This window comes from Pogoniulus pusillus, chromosome 39 (genome assembly GCF_015220805.1).
Source record: "Pogoniulus pusillus isolate bPogPus1 chromosome 39, bPogPus1.pri, whole genome shotgun sequence".
In the NCBI taxonomy this organism is placed as follows: Eukaryota; Metazoa; Chordata; class Aves; order Piciformes; family Lybiidae; genus Pogoniulus; species Pogoniulus pusillus.
In genome coordinates this window covers 7061353-7084393 of record NC_087302.1, presented here as the reverse complement: position 1 = coordinate 7084393, position 23041 = coordinate 7061353, and the positions used below count along the sequence as shown (strand labels likewise).

The 23041-nt window shown below is 44.6% G+C and overlaps 1 protein-coding gene across 5 annotated transcripts in view; it reads left to right on the top strand.

Moving 5' to 3' along the window:
- The window catches only part of TRIM33 (tripartite motif containing 33), a 35526-nt gene extending 14496 nt beyond the window's left edge, over positions 1-21030 (top strand). Inside the window, exons 5-21 of one of the 5 annotated variants that reach the window (XM_064173484.1) lie at positions 134-250; positions 1045-1159; positions 1789-1935; positions 2593-2710; positions 4864-5108; positions 5343-5507; positions 6360-6560; positions 7772-7904; positions 8669-8737; positions 9342-9405; positions 9701-9860; positions 10973-11319; positions 11771-11894; positions 12823-12897; positions 13987-14139; positions 15839-15889; positions 15972-21030. In XM_064173484.1, the coding sequence (XP_064029554.1) occupies positions 134-250; positions 1045-1159; positions 1789-1935; positions 2593-2710; positions 4864-5108; positions 5343-5507; positions 6360-6560; positions 7772-7904; positions 8669-8737; positions 9342-9405; positions 9701-9860; positions 10973-11319; positions 11771-11894; positions 12823-12897; positions 13987-14139; positions 15839-15889; positions 15972-16184 (2497 nt within the window). In that variant the 3' untranslated portion in view covers positions 16185-21030. The remainder of the gene's footprint in view (positions 1-133; positions 251-1044; positions 1160-1788; positions 1936-2592; positions 2711-4863; positions 5109-5342; positions 5508-6359; positions 6561-7771; positions 7905-8668; positions 8738-9341; positions 9406-9700; positions 9861-10972; positions 11320-11770; positions 11895-12822; positions 12898-13986; positions 14140-15838; positions 15890-15971) is intronic. The other 4 variants (XM_064173488.1, XM_064173486.1, XM_064173485.1 and 1 more) reach the window with 4 other exon arrangements.
- The last annotated feature ends 2011 nt before the right edge of the window (positions 21031-23041 follow it).

Below are 23041 nucleotides of genomic sequence, written 5' to 3'. Positions count from 1 at the left end.
TTGGCATATGTGTAGTTTGATTTTTCTGTGTTGGTATTTTCTACCAACTTTTATAGCTTAAATTTCCATCTGAAGCCTTAGCTGCAAGGTGATGCTCTTTGGTAATCGATATCTTCTTTTGCGTGTTGAAAAGGTATCAGTTTCTGGAAGAAGCTTTTCAGAACCAGAAGGGTGCCATTGAGAACCTATTGGCCAAGCTTCTTGAGAAGAAGAATTATGTAAATTTTGCAGCTGCTCAAGTTCAGAATAGGTAAGTAGCTCCAAATGGTTATTTGCTTTTGTTACCTTGCCTTTTTAATGAACCATGATAAGCCCTCGCATTGTAGTTGACTCTAGTTGTATTGGACTGACTTATCATAGAATCACAGAATGGCTTAGGTTGGAAGGGACCTCAGAAATCATCCACTCCAACCTCCCTGCCATGGGCAAAAATGCCTCTCAACCAGACTGCTGGCTTTTCCCTCGTGCTGCTGTGGTGTGCTGGAGGTCAGGGAATTCCACTGTTATTCTTATAAGCTTTGTGAGCCTTCTGCAGCTCTGAAGTCCTCTGCAAAGTGACAGATTGTCTGAAGCTGGAAAGTACAAGGGTAGAAGGAAGTGTGCCAGAGATGTGAGAAGTTCTGGTGCACGTTGTTAACTCTTAGTGATACCATGTACATGAGAGAGGCAAATGGAGATTTTTATCACAGAGTGTTAGGAGTTGGAAGGGACCTCCAGAGATTGAATCCAACCCTCCTGCCACAGCAGGATCACCCAGGGCAGGTCGCACAAGAACACATCCAGGTGGGTCTTGGAAGTCTCTAGAGAAGGAAACTCCACAGCCTCTCTGGGCAGCCTGCTCCTGTGCTCCATCACCCTAAAGAAATGCCTCCTTGTGTTGAAGTGTAACCTCCTGTGTTCTAGCTTGTAGCCATGCTTCCTTGTCCTGTCACTGGGCACTGCCAAAACCAAATTGCTCCTGCACTCTTCAAGCGTGGGAAGATGCCTGTGGTGTTTACTGTCAGTGTGAAGTGACTGCCTAACAAAACACTGCTCCTTTTCTAGGATAAAAGAAGTAAATGAAACTAACAAGCGAGTAGAACAGGAAATCAAAGTGGCTATATTCACCCTCATCAATGAAATCAATAAGAAAGGAAAATCTCTCTTGCAGCACCTTGAGGTACAGTTCAGATTTAAAATGAATGTTGTTCACTGTTCACAGTCCCTTACTGACGACTTGAGAAGGGTTTCTTTGCTGTCACTGCAAGTTTGCAGCTGGCAGGTTATCAAAGGCTGAATACTGCCTGGAGTTGGGGCTGCTGGGTTTGCCTGCAGGAGGTGTTTAGAGGCAGTTTCTGGTTGGCACCAGGAGCTGCTGTTCAGAGCACCTGGGCCACCACTGTTGCTGTCTCTTCCAGTTGTTGTTCTGCAGCTCGTGTGGTGGCAGCTTCAGGAATGCCAAGGCACCAGCCAGGACAGAGCTGTCAGTTCTGTTGGGCTTCAGTCTGAGTTGCTCCCTCAGTTTGTTGTGCTGCTGTGCCTGTGGCAGTGTGAGGAAGAGAAGTGGTCTTGGCTTAGTAGTTGATATGGGATTAAGCAGAGGCTCTTCTCTGAGCCTGCTCTTTTCCCAGTATTGATACCTCTGAAAAGGTGGTGGAGTGGACTGTGGTTGGTGCTTCTGGCTGCTCTGCATGGCAGGATGAATGGATGCTGCTTTGCTTGCCACAGTTTTTTATTGCTCTAAGAACTGCAGCAGTGGTTTACATTTTCCTCATAAGCATTGTAACAAAGTTTTTGTTTTCTTTGTAGAATGTGACAAAGGAGAGACAGATGAAGTTAATACAACAGCAGAATGACATCACTGGTCTTTCACGTCAAGTGAAGCATGTAATGAACTTTACTAATTGGGCTATTGCAAGTGGCAGCAGTACTGCTTTGCTCTACAGTAAACGGCTGGTAAGGAAATATTCCTCAACTTGTCTTACAGAAGAAGTGCTGACACAAAAGAATTAGAGTCATAGAATCAGTCAGGGTTGGAAGGGACCCCAAAGATCAGCCAGTTCCAACCCCCATGCCATGCCCAGGGACACCCTACCCTAGAGCAGCCTGGCCAGAGCCCCATCCAGCCTGGCCTTAAACACCTCCAGCCATGGGGCCTCAACCACCTCCCTGGGCAACCCAGTCCAGGCTCTCACCACTCTCATGCTCAATAACTTCCTCCTCACATCCAGTCTAAATCTCCCCACCTCCAGCTTTGCTCCATTCCCCCCAGTCCTGGCACTAGCTGAGTTGTCTGTGTATTGAGTAGCTTCACTAGATCATCTCCAAGGAAGAGACAATGGGTTCATGGTTCTTTTGTTAAAAAAAACAAGACAGAAAGCCTGGAAAAGGCAGCTCAGTGTTGGAGTCACTGCAGAAGCAGAATCATTGCAGTACTCTTCTGTCCTCATCAGAGCTAAGTATTTGGTATGTGGTGGATGATTTTCCTGGTGAGCTGAGGACTTTCCAGGCTACTAACCACCCTTGTTGGTGATCCAGCAGTCTGAACTTGCCTCTTAATGTTCTCATTCTTAGCTCTTTGTCATCAAGACTCTTGTTCTTGCTTCCCATTAGATAACATTCCAGTTGCGGCACATTCTGAAGGCGCGTTGTGATCCTGTCCCGGCTGCCAACGGAGCCATTCGCTTCCATTGTGACCCTACCTTCTGGGCAAAGAACGTTGTCAACTTAGGTGAGAAAAGGGTGTTTGTTTATTGTGTGCTACCTGAAACACTAGATGGACTTCAGGGTGCAAATCAGCTCTTCATGGGGAAGACCAAAATTCCCTTGATTGAACCCCTCTGGTTCTGATTACCCTCCTGATCTGCACTGTCCTTTCTGTTAGCAAAGCTTTTTTCACAGCTTTTGTTTTCCAGTGGGAATGGTTTTAGACATGGCCCTTTTCTTTGGGTGCTTCAGTTTCTGGAATAAGGTTTTATTTCACAAGTAAATTAGTTTTGCCTGTCCTGAGCCTTCTATTTAGCTGCATATTGGAATTATCAATGTGGAAAACGCATGAATAAGCATAATTAAGAGGACTGTTGGTATGAGCTAAGTTCTTGGTTAAGTATCAAGACAGTCCAGTGCCTTAGAAAGGTTAGTGAAAACGTTTTACTAGTTTTGGATTCTAAGATGCCTGACAGATTTATGAAGGTAGAAAGTGCTCAGGGGCTCACAACAGGAGATCTACTATTGCTCTGTCTGTGTTGCTTCAACTGCCACATGGTAGGTTGCAGCACCATAGCTGTAACCATTAATATCTTAAATAGTTCTTGGTGCAGCTGTCTGTTCCTTCCTTGCCCTAAAGCATGAGCTGCCGTGGGAGTCTGGTAGTCTGGTGAGATGTGAGCTTGGAGGGGTTGGAGCTTGGTGAGATTGGAGCATGCAGAGCTCATGTTGTGCATGAGCACCTTGGGGTGGCTGGGATTGCAGGCCATGCAGTCAGGATTGCAGCACTTTGCTGGCTGTTGCCAGGTGCAATAACAACATGTAATAATAATAGCATGAAGGATCTGAGGGGTTTCAGTTTTTAGCCACTGTATTATTGCCTCATCCCTGCAGCAGTGTGGTGTCACTTTTTTCTTCCATATTAATCCCCTAATCACTTACACTTCTCAAAAAACAGGTTTTGAATGAGGAAAGAGGAGAGGTGAGGTAGAGTATGGAGAGCAGAGTGAGACAGAAGTGTCTGTCAGTACATGCTGGTGAACATTGCTCTGAAGTAAAAATGTAATAAAAGATCTGATAAAAGTATCAACTCCTCCTGATGCTTTTATATCTGCTTGCTTCTTGCTCTTGAGTCCACAAGCCAGGTTTTGGTGTTCCCTCTTCTGTCAAGTGAACGGTAACCAAACTTTTTGTTATGTCAGTGCTGGTTTAAAATTGACACAGTTCTTTCGTGGGAAGTTCCTAAAGCAGTGCTGTGATTCTTGGTCATCAGTGAAGGAAAAAACAAAGCTTTGCAGAAGAGAGCTTCAGCTGTTGTTTGACTACAGTCTCCAAGTAGATGGGGGAAGCTGTACAGGGAACAGAAACTGGCCTCTTCCAGAAAGAGGCATGCAGATCCCAGGGGGTGCATGTTCAAAGTAAAGAAATCAACATTTTGCCTTTTCTCTTTAAAAATAGAACTGGAGATAGCCAGAAAGGCTTTGTGGCCTATCTCATTGTTGCAGTGTTGTGTGCCATAGTTGTATGAGCTGTTCCAAATCACTGTGTTGAGACACTCTCCACTGTCCTCCCAAATAGCTTTTCCTGAGCTTAGTTTCTTTAGGTATGGAAACTTAGTGCTCAGTGTGTGTTGTTCCTATTTTATCTCTTACTTTACCCCTTTGCAGTTACCTTGTTGTTTAGGCTGTGCAGTTCCAGTTCTTTCTTTCCTCACACATGTTTGTAGATTTGTGAGGTTTTTTTCTTCAAGCCTAAAGTTGTTTTTGCTTTTCTCATGAATAGTTATGAAAACTTGAACGTGATTTCAAACTTAAATTGCTTTTGTGCTGCTCCTGAATTAGAATAATAGAATGGTTTAGGTTGGAAGTGACCTCAAAGCTCATCCAGTTCCAACCCCCCTGCCATGGGCAGTGACATCTCCCACTAAAACAGGTTGCTCAAGGCCTCGTCCAACCTGGCCTTGAACACCTCCAGGGAGGAAGCATCCACAACCTCCCTGGGCAACCTGTGCCAGTGTCTCACCACCCTGACTGGAAAGAACCCTTTCCTAACATCTAGTTTAAATCTCCCCTCTTCCAGTTTAAACCCATAGAAACATCTGAATATCCTGCATTTATCGAACGTCAGATGATGGTGGAGATTCAACTGGTTACAAGTTCTTTTCTTTGTTTTGTTTAGGTAACCTTGTCATTGAAAATAAGCCAACTCCTAGTTACACTCCTAATGTCGTGGTTGGACAAGCTCCTCCTGGGACAAACCATGTCAGCAAAGCTCCAGGACAGATCAATCTGGCCCAGCTTCGACTTCAGCACATGCAGCAGCAAGTGTATGCACAAAAGCATCAGCAACTGCAGCAGATGAGGATGGCACAGCCAACTGGGTCAGTTCCCAGGCAGACAAGTCCTCAAGTCATACAGCAGCAGGTAAGAGTCCTCTATGTTTTAATCTCACCACCAAGCTTTACAGTTGTCCTAGCAAATAGAAACTTAGAAAGCAGTTTATAAACCTGAAATTTTTGGGCTTTCACATCCTTTAAGTGTGACAGCTGTTGGCTTTTCTTGATGTTATGTAACTGGTAAACCTACTACTGTGGGAAGAGATTGGCTTCTTTTCTCCATGTTGAAAGCAAAAGTTTTAAAAAACACAAACCCTTGCAGCCTCCCAGGTTGATCAGCATGCAGACCATGCAGAGGGGTAACATGAACTGTGGGGCTTTCCAAGCACATCAGATGAGAATGGCTCAGAATGCTGCTCGTATACCAGGAATCCCACGCCACAATGGACCACAGTACTCCATGATGCAGCCTCACCTTCAAAGACAAGTATATCCTGTGTACACGCTTCATTTGTGCCATCCTGCCAAACTGTCATACCTCCAGCTGTAAATGTGTTTTCCTGCACTGCTTGTAACTCACAGCTACACACATTTATATGCTTTTCCCTGTTGCATATTCTGCTCTGACGCTTTCGCTGTGCCACACAGCTCAAACCCTAAGCGTGCAAGTGAACTCTAATGCTTGTGTTGCATTTTACTTCTGGGAAACAAACCATTCCATTTTACACTACTCAATGGCATTCAGCTTTGGGATTTCTTAGAGTTTAGTGAGGAGCAGTGAAGTTCAGTGTGGTGTAGTTGAAGGTTTCTAATGAAACCATATTCTAAAGTCTCCTTAAATTCAAACCTGAAGCATGATGCAGAGCTCTGCCTAGCATTGAGAGTAAAAATTCCTGACTACAAATGGCAGTGTGACTGGAAAATCAATAATGAGTTTGCAATACTTGAAACAGTAGTTTCTTGTAGCAGTGCTACTTCAAGTAGTAACTTGAAACTAATTACAGTTATTAGATGATAAAGAAATGTGTAGATGGGTACACAGTTGTCTTTGGAAGAAGTAAGGGATTTAAGAGGTAGAACTCTGTAAAAAATCCATTTGGTGGCAGGTGTGCTATATATTTGTCTAGCCACATCAAGTGGGTTTTCTTTCCAAGTAAATAAAAAGAGGGGTTGCCTGGCATCCAGTGCTGTCAGGTTATGTTGGTAGAAGTGTGAGCTTGTGTTCTTCCCCCAAGTTGTTTTTGAGTACTCTCATTACTGTGCACGTGTTTCAGTTTTACACGCAGGGGCTGTCTGATTTGTCCCTAATGCAATCATGGTCTCTTTTCTTTTCCCACAGCATTCTAACCCTGGGCATGCAGGGCCTTTTCCAGTCGTTTCTGTGCACAACACCACTATTAATCCAACTAGTCCTACAACAGCAACAATGGCGAGTGCAAACCGCGGTCCCACGAGCCCGTCCATCACTGCGATCGAGCTCATCCCCTCTGTCACAAATCCAGAGAACTTGCCTTCCCTGCCAGACATCCCTCCCATCCAGGTCAGTGGACATCAGGCCCTTGCACCCTGGCTAGAGCAGTGATCTGCCTTCCTTTCTGGATCTTTATACTTTGGATAGTAGTACTAGTCTCTGGAATGCTGTAGTTAGTGACCACTTGAGTTGAAAGACTGAAATGTTCAGCCCTTGACTTGTGTGTGCCTTTGTTACACAGCACTGCCCTGCTCAGACTGTGTTAGCCTTTAGAGTAAGCAGTGTTTAGTGGCTGTCCTACAGTAAAGCTGGCAGTTAGTTAATCCCAAGTGCTGCATCCACTGCCTTTGTTCCAAACAACGTCACATGGGGAGATACCACTACAGCAGTCACGGACCTGGAATGCCCTGACTGGTGATGTACTCAGAGTTAAAGTTGCCTAGCACTTGTATGTGATCTCCCTGAGTGTCATAACCAAGTACTGAGAAAAGGTGTCCCACTGCCCTACTTCCCTCACATTTCCTCTGCACCCTAGGAGTGTGGCTCTAAGCATTCCCTTGTATGGATGATGCCAGCATCTACACTGGCTTTGGAGCCTGGAAGGTGCTGCAGGACACTTTTATGCTGGGCCCCATGCTTTGTCTTGAGCTCTAGTGGGGTCTGCTTGGAAATTCTGCTGGCACAGAGTGACTTTTGCTGCTTCTGTAGTTCTTGGTTCTTCTGCATGCCACAGAAGTGCCCTTGTAAAGCACAGGGGACTCAGTCACAGTACAGGAAACAGTTGCCTTAGAAACAAAACCTAACTTTCATCCAAGCAGATGATCTGCTGTAATACCAATAGCAACTTCTCCACTCTGTAGTCGCATTCAAGGGTTGTGTTTTCAGTTTGCTCGTGAGGCTGCAGGTAATTTGCCAACATAAGAAAAGAAAAGAGAGAAAGATCACATCTCTGATTGTGATTGATCTGCAGTGCTGAAGCTTTGTGTAGCCATTAGGACAAACCACAGCTGGTTATGACTGATTCAGCTGCCTAAAGGTTTAAAGCTTTTAGACCTAAAGCTGTCTGGAAAAAACACTTCTCAGTTTCTGACTTGGGGGGGTTTAGTTGTGAAAAACTAATCTCTGTATGAAACTGATAAAAACATTTGCTGATGCCCTGAATCCTTGAAGGGATAATGAATAGCTCTGGTGAAGAGTGCTGATCAGAGTTGAAAGATGTGGAACTGTTAGTAAACCTTAATTAGGCCTCTCTGGTTCAGACTTCTGTTTTTGTTTCTTAGCTTGAAGATGCTGGTTCAAGTAATCTGGATAACCTGCTAAGCAGATACATTACAGGCAGCCACCTACCCCCTCAGCCCACAAGTACCATGAATCCCTCCCCAGGACCTTCAGCTCTCTCTCCAGGGTCATCAGGTAAATGTGATGAATACTTTGATAGTTCTAGAAAGTGATGGGTAGATCTGGTGTTGAACTTGAAAAGAATTACTTACTGTTTCCTGCCAAAAGGGGGCTAATTCCTCATTTGAAATCTATTTTACACAAAGTAAATTCTTATGTAAATTTAAATTTTACCCTTAAAGAATACCTTTCTAGTAACAAACTGCCAACACATGAATGTAGTATTCCAGATCACAGAGATCAGCCAGTCCAATCTCCCTGCCAGAGCAGGATCACCCAGGGCAGGTCACACAGGAACACATCCAGGTGGGTTTTGGATGTCTCTAGAGAAGAAGACTCCAGAACCTCTCTGGTCAGGCTGCTCCAGGGCTCTGTCACCCTCACAGTGAAAAAGTTTTTCCTTATGTTTACATGGAACCTCCTCTGCTCCAGCTTGCACCCACTGCCCCTTGGCCTTGGACAACCTTGAGCAGAGCCTGGCTCCATCCTCCTGACACTGCCCTGCACATCTCTGTCAGCATGAATGAGGTTGCCTCTCAGTCTCCTCCAAGCTAAAGAGCCCCAGCTCCCTCAGCCTGTCCTCACAAGGGAGAAGTTCTGCTCCCTTCATCATCTTTGGTTCTGTGCTGGACTCTCTCAAGCAGTTCCCTGAGGTCCTTCTTGAACTGAGGAGCCCAGAACTGGACAAAATATTCCAGAGGTGGCCTCACCAGGGCAGAGTAGAGGAGGAAGAGAACCTCTCTCGATGTACTAACCACAGCTCTTCTAATACATCCCAGGATGCCATTTGCCTTCTTGGCCACAAGGACACATTGCTGGCTCATGGTCATCCTGTTGCCCACCAGGAAGTAAGTTTATAGAAGTGCTTAGTGACAGAAATGCTTACAGCCAACAATACTTGAGCAAGGTCATTCTAAATGCAGCCAGTTGATGACAGAGCTTTTGTTGTGCATGTGACCAAATTAAGTCATCAACCTCTGACACTGAGTTACTTAAACATTGAAAGTGTCCATTTCTGTTCAGAAGAAGCTAATTTCAGTAATTTGCTATGATCTTCTCTCTGCAAGATCAGTGTAAAATTCTGTGAGTTAATGGTTGCAGTCCTGGAACTTTTTGTGTTCTTAAAGTCCTCATGCAAAGCTGAGGCTGCTTTTCCTGACTTGGTTGGTGCCTGTCAGTGGATAAAATTTGAGGCCTTAGTGGGCTAAGGACCTTAGCACTGTTTGGACTGTGTGAAGTAACGAATGTGACTCACAGCAGAGTATTCTCTGTGGTTGGTAGTGTGGTGTGCTGGACCTTTGCTCTGATAAAACAACTGAGAGCAGCTTACATGGCTGAGTTATTAAATAGTAGGATAGTCTAGCAGCTCTTGTGGTGTCACTGAGCACCACATTTCTTTTGCTGCAGAATGTGAGTTTGTACCAAGTCAATGTCTCCGCTTCTTCCTTGCAGGTTTATCCAACTCCCACACTCCTGTGAGGCCGCCTAGTACCTCCAGCACAGGTAGCAGAGGAAGGTGAGCATGTTCTGTTTGCACTGCCAGCTGTGAAGTCAGACATGAGAAATTAGAGAAACCCTGAGTTGGCAGTGGGTCAGCAACACTTTGATGTAACTGTAACCCAGTAATGAGAGTGCTTACATGGAGAAAATGTCGTTTCTTTCTTTTTTCATTGTGCTTCTCTACTGTCTTGGAAAATGAAGCTATCTTGTTCTACCATGCTTTACCTTTGGAAGCTGTTCAGAAAATGATTGCTTGCATTGCTTTGCTCTGATGAATTGTTCTCTTTCTTTATGTGCTGGTGTCTTTCTAGTTGTGGCTCCTCTGGCAGAACCGCTGAGAAAACTAGTGTGAACTTCAAATCTGACCAAGTGAGAGTCAAGCAAGAACCAGGGACAGAGGAAGAGATATGCAGTTTCTCAGGAACAGTGAAGCAGGAGAAAACAGAGGACGGCAGGAGGAGTGCTTGCATGGTAAAGTTAGTTTGTGCAGCAGTGTCTTACCCTTTTCCCAGCAGCATGGTTAAGCGTTTGGAAGTAATAAAGCAGTTTTAAGCCTGATGTTCTGTTAAAGCTCTGAAAACTGAGGTACTTCGCTCCCTGGCAGTATGTCTGAGCTAAGTGTGGGCCAGTTCAAGTGTTGAGTTGTCTGGTTTTTGCAGTACTGCTAACTACTGGGGGTTTGTGACATAAGTGCCAATCAGCTGGCAAAAGGGACTTGGACAGTAAGTTGCTGGCTTACGTTGAAGAAATAAACATGTACCCCTTCCTGATTTAGAAGGATGTGACCTAGTGATGGGAATGCAAAACACACTCAGCCCATCTTGGTTTTTTGTATTGTGATTGGTAGCTGCACCTTGAAAGTAATCTGATAGGAAACAGCACTTAGAATCCGAGTTTGGTCTGTGGTGAAGACTTCATTATATCATTGAACGCTGCTTTGCCAGACACAGAACAGCCTCTTGTGTACATTTCACCTTTAGCTATTGAAATAAATTATCCCCAGCACTGTAGCTTGTTGGCTGTTTTTAATCTCTAACAAAAGCTGAAAGGGGGCTTCAAGAAGGCTGCAAAGGGACTGTTTGCAAAGGCCTGCAGCGATAAGACAGGGGCAATGGTTTGAAATGAGAGAAGAGCAGATTTAGATTGGACACTAGGAACAAGTTAAGCACCAGGAGCATAGCGGAACACTGGAGCACATTGCCTGGGGAGGTGTTTAAGACCCCATCCTTGGACATAACTAAGGTCAGGCTCGACAGGGTGCTGGGCAGCCTGACCTAATGGAGGATGTCTCTGCTCACTGCAGAGGAGGTTGGTCTGGATGACCTTTGGGAGATCCTTTCCAACCCAAACCATTCTATGATTCTGTGTTATGTATGGGTAGAAATGAGTCTGTTCCTGGAAAGATGGACTTAGGGAAAAGTAATTTTCAACATTGTGCAACTCAGATGTTGATGATGATTTGCCACCTAGTTTGGGAATGAGTCTAGTGCCTTTAAGTGGTGGATGGCTTTTGACATCCAACATGTGAAGGAGGATGCTCTTGTAAAACTGACTCTGATTTTTGTGTGCCACTTTCCTTTCAGCTTAGCAGTCCTGAGAGCAGCTTGACACCACCACTGTCCACTAACTTGCATCTGGAAAGTGAGTTAGAAGCATTAGGAAGTCTTGAAAATCATGTGAAAACCGAACCAGCAGATTTAAGTGAAAGCTGCAAACAGTCTGGACACAGCCTTGTGAATGGCAAATCCCCGGTGCGGAGCCTGATGCACCGATCAGCTAGAATCGGAGGAGAGGGCACTAACAAGGATGATGACCCCAACGAGGACTGGTGTGCTGTCTGCCAAAATGGAGGGGACCTCTTGTGCTGTGAGAAGTGCCCAAAGGTGTTTCACCTGACTTGTCACGTACCAACACTCCTCAGCTTCCCAAGGTACCGGGAACAGCTTACTGGCTCCTGAGACCAGCTGTGTGGTTTCGTTTGTTCTGGTAGATTCCAACCTAGCACCAAACCTCGTGTTTCATCCTCAGCATCATCTGCTTCTGCATGATTTCTTGTCAGTAAGAAAATAAACTCAGCATTTCAGAGGCCTGCCTGTTGTTTATCTGATAAATGTAGTCTGTCAAGGTGTGATTTTGTTATGTAAAGTTCATTTAAATGTCACAGTGATAAAGGTTGGGGGAGGAATAGGAGGGCAGGGAAAATGTCTGTGACTGGCAGAATTCTTTTGGGCATGGAGTTCTGTGCCTTATCTTTGGCTTCCCAAATCTTTACTACAGTACAGTGTGAATCTGTAAGACCTAATGATAAAAATCTGTAGTCATCGCTGATGAGATGACTTTGTCCTTGGATTTCTAGACTAATTGTGTTTCTTTCTCTTTAGTGGAGAGTGGATATGTACATTCTGCAGAGATTTGAGCAAACCCGAAGTAGAATATGATTGTGACAATTCCCAGCACAGCAAGAAGGGGAAAACAGCACAAGGCCTGAGTCCTGTGGACCAAAGGGTATGTCTGACCTCTGTGGGAATCTCTTTCCTAGACAAAAGTGCTTTCTTACACAAGCTGTTGCCCACTGTTTCTTGAAAGATGCTTTTGTTATGGCTGCAGCAAATTAAAGTTGAGTAATGAGAGTTTTTTGCTGTGACCACACATCCAGGTGTTGGTCACTGTGTGGAAGTGCTAAGTTACCTTGGGACTGAAATCACCTAGTACTGAAAACCTGCAGGTAGACACATTCTATATTTAACTACATTCTTAACATGCACTGATCTCTGCAGTGTTCTTATTAAGGAGTTCTTTGCATTTAATGTTGATGAAACCCTCATTAAATGGTTATGTAACTTTGGTGTCTAAAGCTCATGCTGTGAGAGGTGCCAGAAGTATTTGGTTGCATTCTTGTGGAAGGTGTGATGGCCTTGGCAGCCAGAATTACTCTAAGCTGTGTCAGTCAGCCTGTGCATACAGTGTTAGAGTATTCTCAAAGCAGACTCCCCCAAAGGAATTACAAGCAAAGGAAGGAAGAAAGTTCAACAGGGAGTTCACAGAAGCACTCTGGCTTCGGTTTCAAATTGCCTGGTTTTGTCTTGTGGAGAGAAGAATGAATGTCTGCAGGGTCAGTCCTTTCCTGTTGTGTGCAGTCATGGTTGGACAGAAGCAGTTGTAGTTTGTCTGTCAGCAGACCTCTCATGTTTGACTTTAGCCCTAGGCTTTTGTTTAGGGAGAAGAAAGCACCAAGGGAAGTACATTTCTGTTCAGTGAACAGAGAGGTGTCCTGCTCGAAGGACTTTGCATTGGATAATCAAGCTTGTGAGGATTGTATTTAAATTGTCTAGTGCTGAGCTAGTAAAGTACAAACCTATTTAGAACAGGGAGATGTGCGCTTGAGGGGGATAAATTAAGGATATTAATGTGAAGCTGTTTATTTCTTTGCAAGAAATGTGAACGTCTCCTGCTTTACCTGTATTGTCACGAGCTGAGCATTGAATTTCAAGAGCCAGTCCCAGCCTCGGTGAGTCTCCTGAAAAGTAGTGATTATTTTTACATAACATCTCTGAAAGTCTGGAGTTTACTTTGGGAAGGAACTGGCTGCTTTTGCTTGGAGCATGCCCACCTTGATCAATCTAAAAGTTCTGGTAGCCACTGAGTATCTCATGATTCTGGGGGACAGAAGCTGATTCTGTAGCTTCCCTGTGCAGTGGCTCTGCTCTGTCTCCAACCCAGATAGTTTAAAATGCTTTCAGTTAGCAGCTGTTGAATTGGGAGGGGATGTCTCAGGATCCCATTGCATTCAGGATGCTTTAGGAGAGCTTTTTGTTTTCTAAATAATCTTGTAAATGAAAGGAGGAGAGAAACTACTTTGCCTGGTCTTGTTTTCAGCTGCAGAAGTAGTGGCTGTATTGAGCAGCATTGCTGTGCCATGGCAGAAACTGAAGGTTAAGAAGAACTGTTTGAGTTCTTTCAAACCAGTTTGAGGAAAGAAATTAATTCTCACTTACTGAACATGCACACAGTGTATGACCAGGTCAGCTCATTGATAAATGGAGAAATTCTTTATGGTGAGGATGATGAAGCCCTGGAGCAGGCTGCCCAGAGTGGTTGTGAAGTCTCCTTCTCTGGAGACTTTGAAACCCACCTGGATGGGATCCTGTGTGACCTGCCCTGGGTGAGCCTACTCTGGCAGGGAAGTTGGACTCAATAGCCTCTGGAGGTCCCTTCCAGTTCTTAACGTTCTGTGATTCATAGAATGGTTTAGGTTGGAAGGGACCTCAAGGATCATCCAGTTCCAACCCGCTGCCATAGGCAGGGACACTTCCCACTAGAACAGGTCGCTCAAGGCCTCATCCAAGCTGGCCTTGAACACCTCCCTGGGCCACCTGTGCCAGTGTCTCACCACCCTGACTGGAAAGAACCCTTTCCTAACATCTAGTTTGAATCTTCCCCTCTGCCAATTCAAACCTATTACTCCTTGTCCTGTCTTCACAAGCACTTGCCAGTAGTACCTCCCCAGCCTTCCCGTAGGTCCTCTGATTCTGTGATTTAACTGCTCCTGTGAGTTATGTATTCACTGCAGTGAGAAATCACTTTTCCTTTTTTGCAGATACCAAACTACTATAAAATAATAAAGAAACCAATGGATTTATCCACGGTGAAAAAGAAACTGCAGAAGAAACATTCCCAACACTACCAAACCCCAGAGGATTTTGTGGCGGACGTCCGGTTGATCTTCAAGAACTGTGACAGGTTTAATGAAGTATGTTAACTTCCAATCTGTACACCTTTCTTTAGGGCAGGCTTTATTTCAGCAGAGCTTTGTAGCTTCTCCACTTGGAAGGCTCTGCTGCCCGTCTTAACTTCTGCTTATGGAGCAGATGCTGAACCAGGCACTTCAAACCCAAAGCAAATAAAAGCATTTGCAGAACTGCCTTGGTTTTAGCCAGGCTTTAATAGAGGGAACCTTTTAAAATGCTTTCACTGGTGTTGATATGTGAACTAAGGAGCAGGATGACCTTTGTACTGTACATCACATAGCTTATGGAAGGGCTTAGGAAGTTTGGTAATTGAGACAATCAAGTAGTCTTCAAAACTGTCTCAAGCTCTGCAGATAATTGTTCTTGCACTCGTGAAGTGTGGCAGACCTCTACTGAGGAAACTTCTTCTGCTAAGGAAAAGTGCCCTTCTGAACAGGGATCTACTGGATGCAGTACCTCCTGCAGGCTGAATCCAGGAAAGCATTGCCCTCGTGGTTAATCCTGCACTTAGTGCTTTAGTTCTGAGTGGGGCTCTCAGAAGTAAGTTTGCAGTAGATTAGCTTTTGTATGGAGTCTGATTTTTGATGACTGTGGAAAGTTGATTTATTTTTCCAGTGAACCCATCTGTAATGAAATATGTGCACCTTATCTGTGAAACATGACTTGAGAGGCTTAAGGCACCAAAGTGGTGTTGCTGGGTGGAGCAGTGGGGAAAAAATACTGTGAATATCAAACATAAATCATGATGCTGGTGTGCTGAAACAGGAGCTGGGCTGAGAGGGTGTCCTTGTTTCTGAGATGCCTTAAAGCAAGGACGGCACCGAGCCCTGGAGAGAAGGCATGCCAGGGAATGGCTTTCTTCTGACCTTAGAGATGTGTCAAACAGTACTTTTTCTGTAGAGTGCAATCAGAGTTTTGCAGTGCTTGGGCTACATTTCTGCCTCTGTGAGGAAATGGACTGAAGGAAGTACACAAATTTACTATTAAAATCTTAACTGTTTCCCAAGTGCACTAGTGAAAATCCAAGTTGGTGATCTCATGCTGTAAATGCTCACAAGCATTTGGGACTTTGGACACCCTTTATATCTCTTTATTAGGTGGAGATTAATGTGAAAGAAATTGCAATTATGTGAACTTGTTAATGGAGGGAATTAATGCAGCATCTCCCACAGAGGAAAGCTTGCTGCAGCTCTTAGGGCTGAGAGTAAGACAAGGAAGCAAGGACTGGTGGATGTTTTGTTTTTTAAGATGCTGGCTCGTGGCAAAGATGAGTCACCTTGACCTGTCCTGACAGCATCGTGGTTGGTGTCTCTAAGCCACCTGCTTTTAAAGAGTAGAAGTCAAAGAGGAGAGAGACCCCTGAGAAAGTTGCCCTGTGGAGCACTTTTCTCTAAAGTGAGACTCCTCCTCAGTAATGTCCAATCAGCTGGAATTTATAATGGAAAAAGAGTCATGAGTAGAGTGCAGGTTTGGAAGTGACTGGGAGCCACTGATGGTACAAAAGCTGTGTGTTTTACTGAAGGGTTATTAACCTCATGACTGTTTTAAACCTGCTTCGGCTAAGATTCGAGAACTAAAGAGCTGTAGCCCATAACAAACTGTTCTGTTATGGCTGACTTTTTAGTCATCCAATCCTATGCAATCTCATAACTTTAGAAAGGATTATAATTTCATTTTTTTTGACTCTGGTATCCTTTTTAGATGATGAAAGTTGTTCAAGTTTATGCAGAAACACAAGAGATTAATTTGAAGGTAAGCGTTTCAGCCCATGCACACTTGGTGAAGGGATGTGCATTTCCAGGAGGTGAATGTTGCTGTCTTCTTTTGTTTGCAGGCTGATTCAGAAGTAGCACAGGCAGGGAAGGCAGTTGCATTATACTTTGAAGATAAACTTACAGAGATCTACCCAGACAGGACCTTCCAGCCTTTGCCTGAATTTGAGCAGGAAGAGGATGATGGTGAAATAACTGAGGACTCCGATGAAGATTTTATACAACCACGTAGAAAACGCCTAAAATCAGATGAGAGACCAGTGCACATAAAGTAATCTAATGCCATGGACCTAAAGTTTATTGTAAAAACTCTTATTTAAGTGTTCTGGAATATTATCATGCCTACAGTGGCCAACCTGAAGAAGCTGATAGCTTTTTAACAGTATTAGATTACAAAAACAAACACTTGTACAGAAAAGCATTCTCGTCAAAAGGGGAAAGATGTAAAGTTTTGGTGGGTTTTGGTTTTTTATTCTCCTCTATGATTTGTTCTGTTCTGTTCTTTTCCTGCTGGAGGGGACACAGTCATCCTGCTCTTGCAGATAGAGGATAAACACTGAAGAGAAGCAGGTCTGATACGTTCCATGTACAGTTAGGACCGCTTTAGTGGAGCGGATGGGTTCCAGTCTCTCACCTTCCAACTGGCCTGAAGTGTTCCTGGAGTCCCCTCCTGGTGTGAGCTTAGTGCGTGTTGGTCACGGCTGCCATCATCTCATTTAAGTGGTGTTGTGAATAACTCTGTGGATCCAATTCTCTACATTTTCTTTCTTTACTACATTTTACCTGTAGCAGAAGTTTAACACAAAACCCAAACAACAAGCAAACAAAACACAATCTCATTGAAGTGTTCTGAATTGGCAAGTGCAGGAGTGTGACTTCTTGACAGATGAAAAACTCAGCTGGTGGCAGCAGCCTCTTTTCTGCAGGGCTTGGGTCTGTTTAGTCCTGTGCACAGAACATTTTGATGGCCTTCATGGCAGAAGTCTCAGCGTTGTCTCATCTGTCCCTGATCCCCCTAATGAAGCAGAATGTTATCTCCAGTATTCATTGCCTAATTTTCTGTACTTTAAAAATATAGACTGAAGAGGTAACAACTGGTTGGGGTGTTTTTCCAGTCTTCCTGAATATCAGTTTCTAACAGACCACTCGGCAAACAATAACCTATTAACTACCAAATGTGTAAAATTTCCTGTATTCACTTTGTCTTATTTGTAAATAGTGAATTGAGATTCTTGCAGCTCAGCAACATTTGCTGGGCTGTTTTTAAGCTAATATGTATTCTTATTAATTGTTCCTATCAAGAAAAGGTTTGTAATATATGCTATTTCTAACATTGCATTCATTTGGAGGTTCTCTCTTATTTTTATTAGAGTACTACTCAGAACTTTCTTCAGAAGCAGCTTATGAGCAAAATATCTTGAAAGATTGGGATAATTCCCTTGGGATTGGCTTACTATGTTCAGCAGTTGAACAAAGTACTTGCACAGACCAGGATTTGGCTTGGAGTGGTTTCTGGTCAAATACTGAAAACAGAACAATTTTCCCCCCTTTCCCTAACCCCTGTGGCAAGCACCTCTGCAGTGCCTCCCGTTGCACACTGCCTTCATCCCAGCAGTTCTGGTTAGAAGTGAGGTCATCGCAAAGTCCTTGTAGTTTGAACAGTTGTTTCCTTTACTGGCAGGAAGCAAGGCTAGAAATAATCAGAGTAATTTCTGGCTTTCGTGTAGCTCTGGTTTAAAGTGAGATGATACATTCAGAGGAGATGAATTTGACAGGCTACAAATTTGCCACCAGGTTTTGTGTGAATGCAGCAATTCCATAGCAAATCGCTAGGGTTTGCTCTACCCAGCAGGAGCAATTCCTGTGGCATTGTTATACACTTTACCATAATGGTAAAGAGAAGTATTTTAGCAGAGTGTTAGCAAACTGAGGGATGCTCTCAGCAGTTTTTATGCAAATCACTTAAGATTTGATTCCTTTTTCTGAGAACAAAGTCTGTGTACGTTGTGACTTTGCCTCTCTTACGGCGAAGGAAGGGGCTGAAGGTGTTTGTAACTTCAAGCTCATTTCTTTAGATTACACTTAAAACCCAAACTGGACACTCTTTGTCAGATCTCAAGAGAGTGCCAGTTTCAATTTTGTTTTTTTTTTTTTTAACCAGTTTGTATGTGAAAGAGGAACTAATTCTGCTTAAACATACCACACTGACACACAGCAGAAGCTCTGGCATAGGAAGGGTGCCGTATGTGAGTAGGACACGGATAGCAACGAGGGATCATATAATGGCTCTGTGGATTGCCTATTTATGCATTTCTAGTTTCTCAGCTTCATTTTGCAAAGGAATATAATTAAAATTATCATGAAAAGATTTTTTTCTGTGAATTCTCTTCACTTGTGGTTCCAATGTTTGTGGTGTTTAAGCACTGTAGGCTCTGTACCTTTAGACTTCAACTTTTTACCTGTTTGCTGTCAGGCACCGCTCATGTCCAGGTACTGCAGATGCCCACTGCCTCAGCTGGAGCAAAGGGATGAGGTAGTGGCTTCCCAGGCTGGGTCAGAGTTGAGGAAGGACCACATTGCAGAGCTGCAGTCCAGAGGCTGCACCTGCTCCCTGGCTCTGGCCAGGATACCTTCTGCTCTCCACCCAGACTGCAGAGCAGGCGTCAGAATGTTAGGGGAAGCCTCTGTGGTTGAGTCACTCCCACTGACAGGCAGAAAAACCGTCAAGCTCTGTAGGCTACTGCCAGCCTGTGTCCACCAGCTCATCTGCAAGCCACGAGTGGTGCTGAGCTTGGGTCTTGATGAAAGTTCAAGCTCTACTCTCACACATAACCTCTGAACTTCTAGAACTGATGCTTCCATTTAGCTCAGCAGGGCTCAACAGTATTGTGGAATTTTGACCTGGGTTCTTGGAACCTGATGTGTGTCTGTGTTGTATAAAAGCAGCAAAGCATCTCAATTTTTCCTCCTTCATTTTGGAGCTCTCAGTACAATCATTCAGTGATAGTTTGGAAATGAGATAAATTCTGTTAAAAAGTAATTGAAAGAGAAGCTCTGCCAGTACACCTCCTGATCCTCTGTCTTGTATCTGTCAGTGTTCATCATAGGACCGGTAAGGGTTTGCTCAGTTAGCACAAGCTGTGTGAAACTGGTTCCAGAGCAGCTTTGTGGGGTTTGTGTGGATGGTTGCTGAGCTGCTCTGAGTGGCTTCTCTGTGCCTGGTGATGTGAGTGTTTGAGAACTGGAGCAGAGCTTGCATCAGCAGAACTTCTGCAGACAGAAGTTGTGGCAGGCAGGCTCTGCATGCCAGCTCCTTTGCACCATTGCAGCGTTCCCACGCGACAGCAAGAAGGTAGCCTGGCACTTGGTGGAACTTCGTGCTCTGGTTTAAGACACTTAAAAAAAGCCACCCTTTGTGTCTCCGTTTTTGTTGTAAATGGCCCTGAAGTTTAAGTTAATCCAAAGAAGTAAAAGGCAACTTGCTTTTGAAATAGGAATGAAAAGTTCACAGGATGCTACCTGTGGACTTCTCGATTACCTCAGCAGGTATCCTGCCATGTACTGACTAGTGGGTAGTGATTAGTGCTAGTTCAACCAGCCAGATTCAGGTCTTTCATTTGACTGTGCCCTGCCTATGGCATGATGAGGCAGAATTGCCATCAGGGCTAGACCAAGAGAGGATGTTCCCCAAACTTCTCAAAATAGGAATGCTCTGTTAAGCGTCCAGAGAGGTTCTTTGTGTGCAGTGCCACTGCTGCTTGTGACAGTGCAGTGCTGTTGGCACATGAGGCACTGGAATGCTTCATAAGCATTTCTGCAAGCCACTGGAACAACTCCTCAAAACTAGCCCAATTTTATCATTCTCCATAACCTCCTTTATTGGCTGACTTCTAAAAGTGTAGGCAGTGGCAGTGTTGAAGCAATGTGTGTGATGTGCTGGGAGCTGGCTTTTCCTTCTCTTTCTTTACCCCTTTCCTTAGCAATAAAACTGCTTTGCCTGGTGCCTGTTGGCACGACAGGAGTCCTTTGCTCTGGGCAGTGATTTTATAGGAGAGCTTGTATGCATATTGCCAAGTCCTGCTTTTGGAAGCAGAGTGTGCAGGAGTTCTTGACAGCACAGCCTGGTGTTTGAGTTCAGAAATGGGAGAAAGTTGCATATTTCTTTTACCAGTTCGGGTGTGAGTGAGAAACAGAGACCCATGTTTTAAAAGAGCTTGAGTGGGCCACAGTTTACACATTTCAGAGGGGGGCATTCGTGTTGTAGCTTTGGGTGTGGTGTGTGTACAGCAACTCTTTCCACCTAGCTCCTGGGTTTGCTCCTGGGGATCCTCCTTTGTGTGCTTTCCAAGGTGTCTGGATTGGCTTTCAGGAGTTGCAGTGGATTTGGATGTCTTTTTTATGACGAGTGAACTGTTCAGTCTGAAAGGCAGTTTGGGCCTTTTCTGTTGAGTGATCTTACAGCTCAAAGCTGCTCTCTCCAGGATTTATTGACTTTCTACAAGGAGGGGGCACTAAAACATTTTCTAAGCTCACCGCGGGGTGAGCTGTGCTGAGAAGTGCATGTCCGCTGGTGGCCTGCGAGCGGGGGGGGGTATGTCTTTAGGTGCAGAACACCACAAACCATGTATATAAATAAGCCTTTAAAGATTTGTGCAGTCAAAAGCCTGTTTTACATGTAAACGTGCTCCTGGAAGGGTTAAATCCATGGCATTCTTCGATGATTTCTTGCTTCCAGCCGTTGAACTGGTTCTTTTTTGCACATAGGAAACCGCTCACCTTTTAATATGGTTCTTCAACAAAAGTGCTGTTTCTGTGGTATTGTATTCTCTGAATAATCATATTTAACCTTTTTTTTTTCCTTCTTTTTTTTTAAAGGAAAACAAACCCAAGGTTACAGTTTCTAATTGTTCTGTTCCTGTGTTTTTTGCTGGTGTGTAATAAAAAGAGAAGTTTTTCTTTCCATGGTTATTTAATACATTTAGCTGCCTGTAAATATTTCTCGTTAAAATGCTCTGGAATGTGCTGTAGAAGTTGTATTAGAGCAGTTGAAAGCATTGTTTGACAACCATTTTGTTTTGGGTTATTTCTATTAAATTAGAAAAAAAAAAATTACTCTTTCAATTTGAGTTTCTTTCTTTTTTGTTTGTTATGTTGTTGTTGGGTTTGGTTGGTTTGGTTTGTTTGTTTGCACTTCTGTTCTAGGTCGTTAGCTTCCAGTCCGTGTCTTGGCAAAAGACTTTTCTCTGTGCTTGCAGTGCCTCGGTGGAGTTTTAACTGCAGAAGTTAAAGCAGAAGCACCTGAGGCTGCATCATCTGCAGCACCTGGGAGTTCCAAGACAGAAAATGCTGGAATTTAAACTCGATTCAGAGTTTGGGGGTGCTGTGATTTCACCACTCTGCACTTCTCCATATGGCTTGGTGCCATGGTCTAGCCTTGAGCTCTGTGGTAAAGGGTTGGACTTGATGATCTATGAGGTCTCTTCCAACCTTGGTGATACTGTGGCTTGGCTGTACTTAGTGCAGTGCTGTTGTGTTCCTTCACCTTCTAACGACCATTCAGAGTAGGTGCTTTGAGCTGCTTCTTCCTCCTGATTAAGCCTTTGTGTGTGTGCTGATGCTGCTACTGGAGCAGCCTCACGGCGTCGTATCAGAGGTAAAGGTAGAATTGAGTTTACCTAACTTGAGGTACAGCCCAGTTCAACTACAGCTGTACAATTTGGAGTAGGAACTGGGTCTGGTTTGTTTTAACAGCAGACAGTTAAATGACCACAGGTCCTTCCAGGCACGAATCTCAATTACTGACCATGCAGACTTGCCAGGAAAAGTGAAGTGAGCAAGCACATAAGCTCAAATTACCTCTCAGTCATTTGCCTACAAGCAGTGGGAGCTCTGGTAACCTGCAGTGCCAACCATCGTGAAGGTCTCTCTCTACTTCTGTAACCTTCACAGTTGGTGAAGGCTCTGATCCAAGGATCTCTGTTATGTACCAGAGAACTAACTTCAGGCTGTAGCTCATAAAGAAATTTGTTTTTTTTCTCCTTTTATTCTTTGAAGTGCTTGTGTTGGGTTAGTATCACAGCAGCTCCAGGACCAGAGAGCTGTTTCTAGAAGAAGGTTTAGCTACCCTCACTAAAGCCCACACTTACTGCTGCATTTCTGAGCACAAGTGGCTTGCTTGCCCTTTGCAATGTGCAGCAATGGAACAGATGGTTTCAACCTAAACCATTGCACTTCAGATGGATTTTGCCTGTGTGAGGTGAGGCTTGTGCCATGTGTGCTCCACGCCAGCAGCTGTCTGCATGCTCTGCTGACCCTTGTGACTCCTCCTTAGCTGGAGCTTGGCACTCTGCTGGCAGAGGAACAATGAGGAGTTCTCTGGGTGGCTGTTTCATTTCTCTTTGCCAGGCACTGCCTCACTGTGTCCAGAGCAATCTCAGCTTTGCCAGCCCATCTGCTGCAGCTCCTCTGGCACTCACACTGGCTCCTTTGTGGCAGGACTGTCATGTTCGGGACCTTTCTTTGATTTCACTCAGTCCCTGCATTGCCTCTGCAGGCTTGCTTGGTTTATTCCCTTTTAGTATCCTAGCTAAGCTTCTGCCTGGCTTCACCCTGAGTGATGCCCTTCAGCTGCTGGCAGTCCTTTCTGCTTCCTGTGGCTTTGACAAAACCCATACCTAGCATTGCTCACAGGAGCATCTTGCTGCCACGTGTGCAGCTCGGCCCCTGCCGTCCCCTGGGAGGAACCAGAGCCACCAATGCTGCCGGAGGCTGGATGGCTAAAGAGATTGCTGAGACCTGCTGGATGCTGGCACTTCCTTCACTGCACCTGTACAGCAATCAGCCTCTGGAGAGTATCTTACAAGAAAGCTGGGGAGGGTCACTGGTTTTAAATTTAGAGAAGAGTAGATTTAGGTTGGACAATAGGAAGAAGTTCTTTGCTGTGAGGGTGGTAGAACCCTGCAACAGGTTGGCCAGGTAGGTAGCAGAGGCCCCATCCCTGGAGCCATTCAAGGTCAGGCTTGATGGGGCTCTGAGCAACCTGATCTATTTGGGGGTGTCCCTGCTGACTGCAGGGAGGATTGGACTGGATGACTTCTAGAGGTCCCTTCCAACCCAGTCCATTTTATGATTC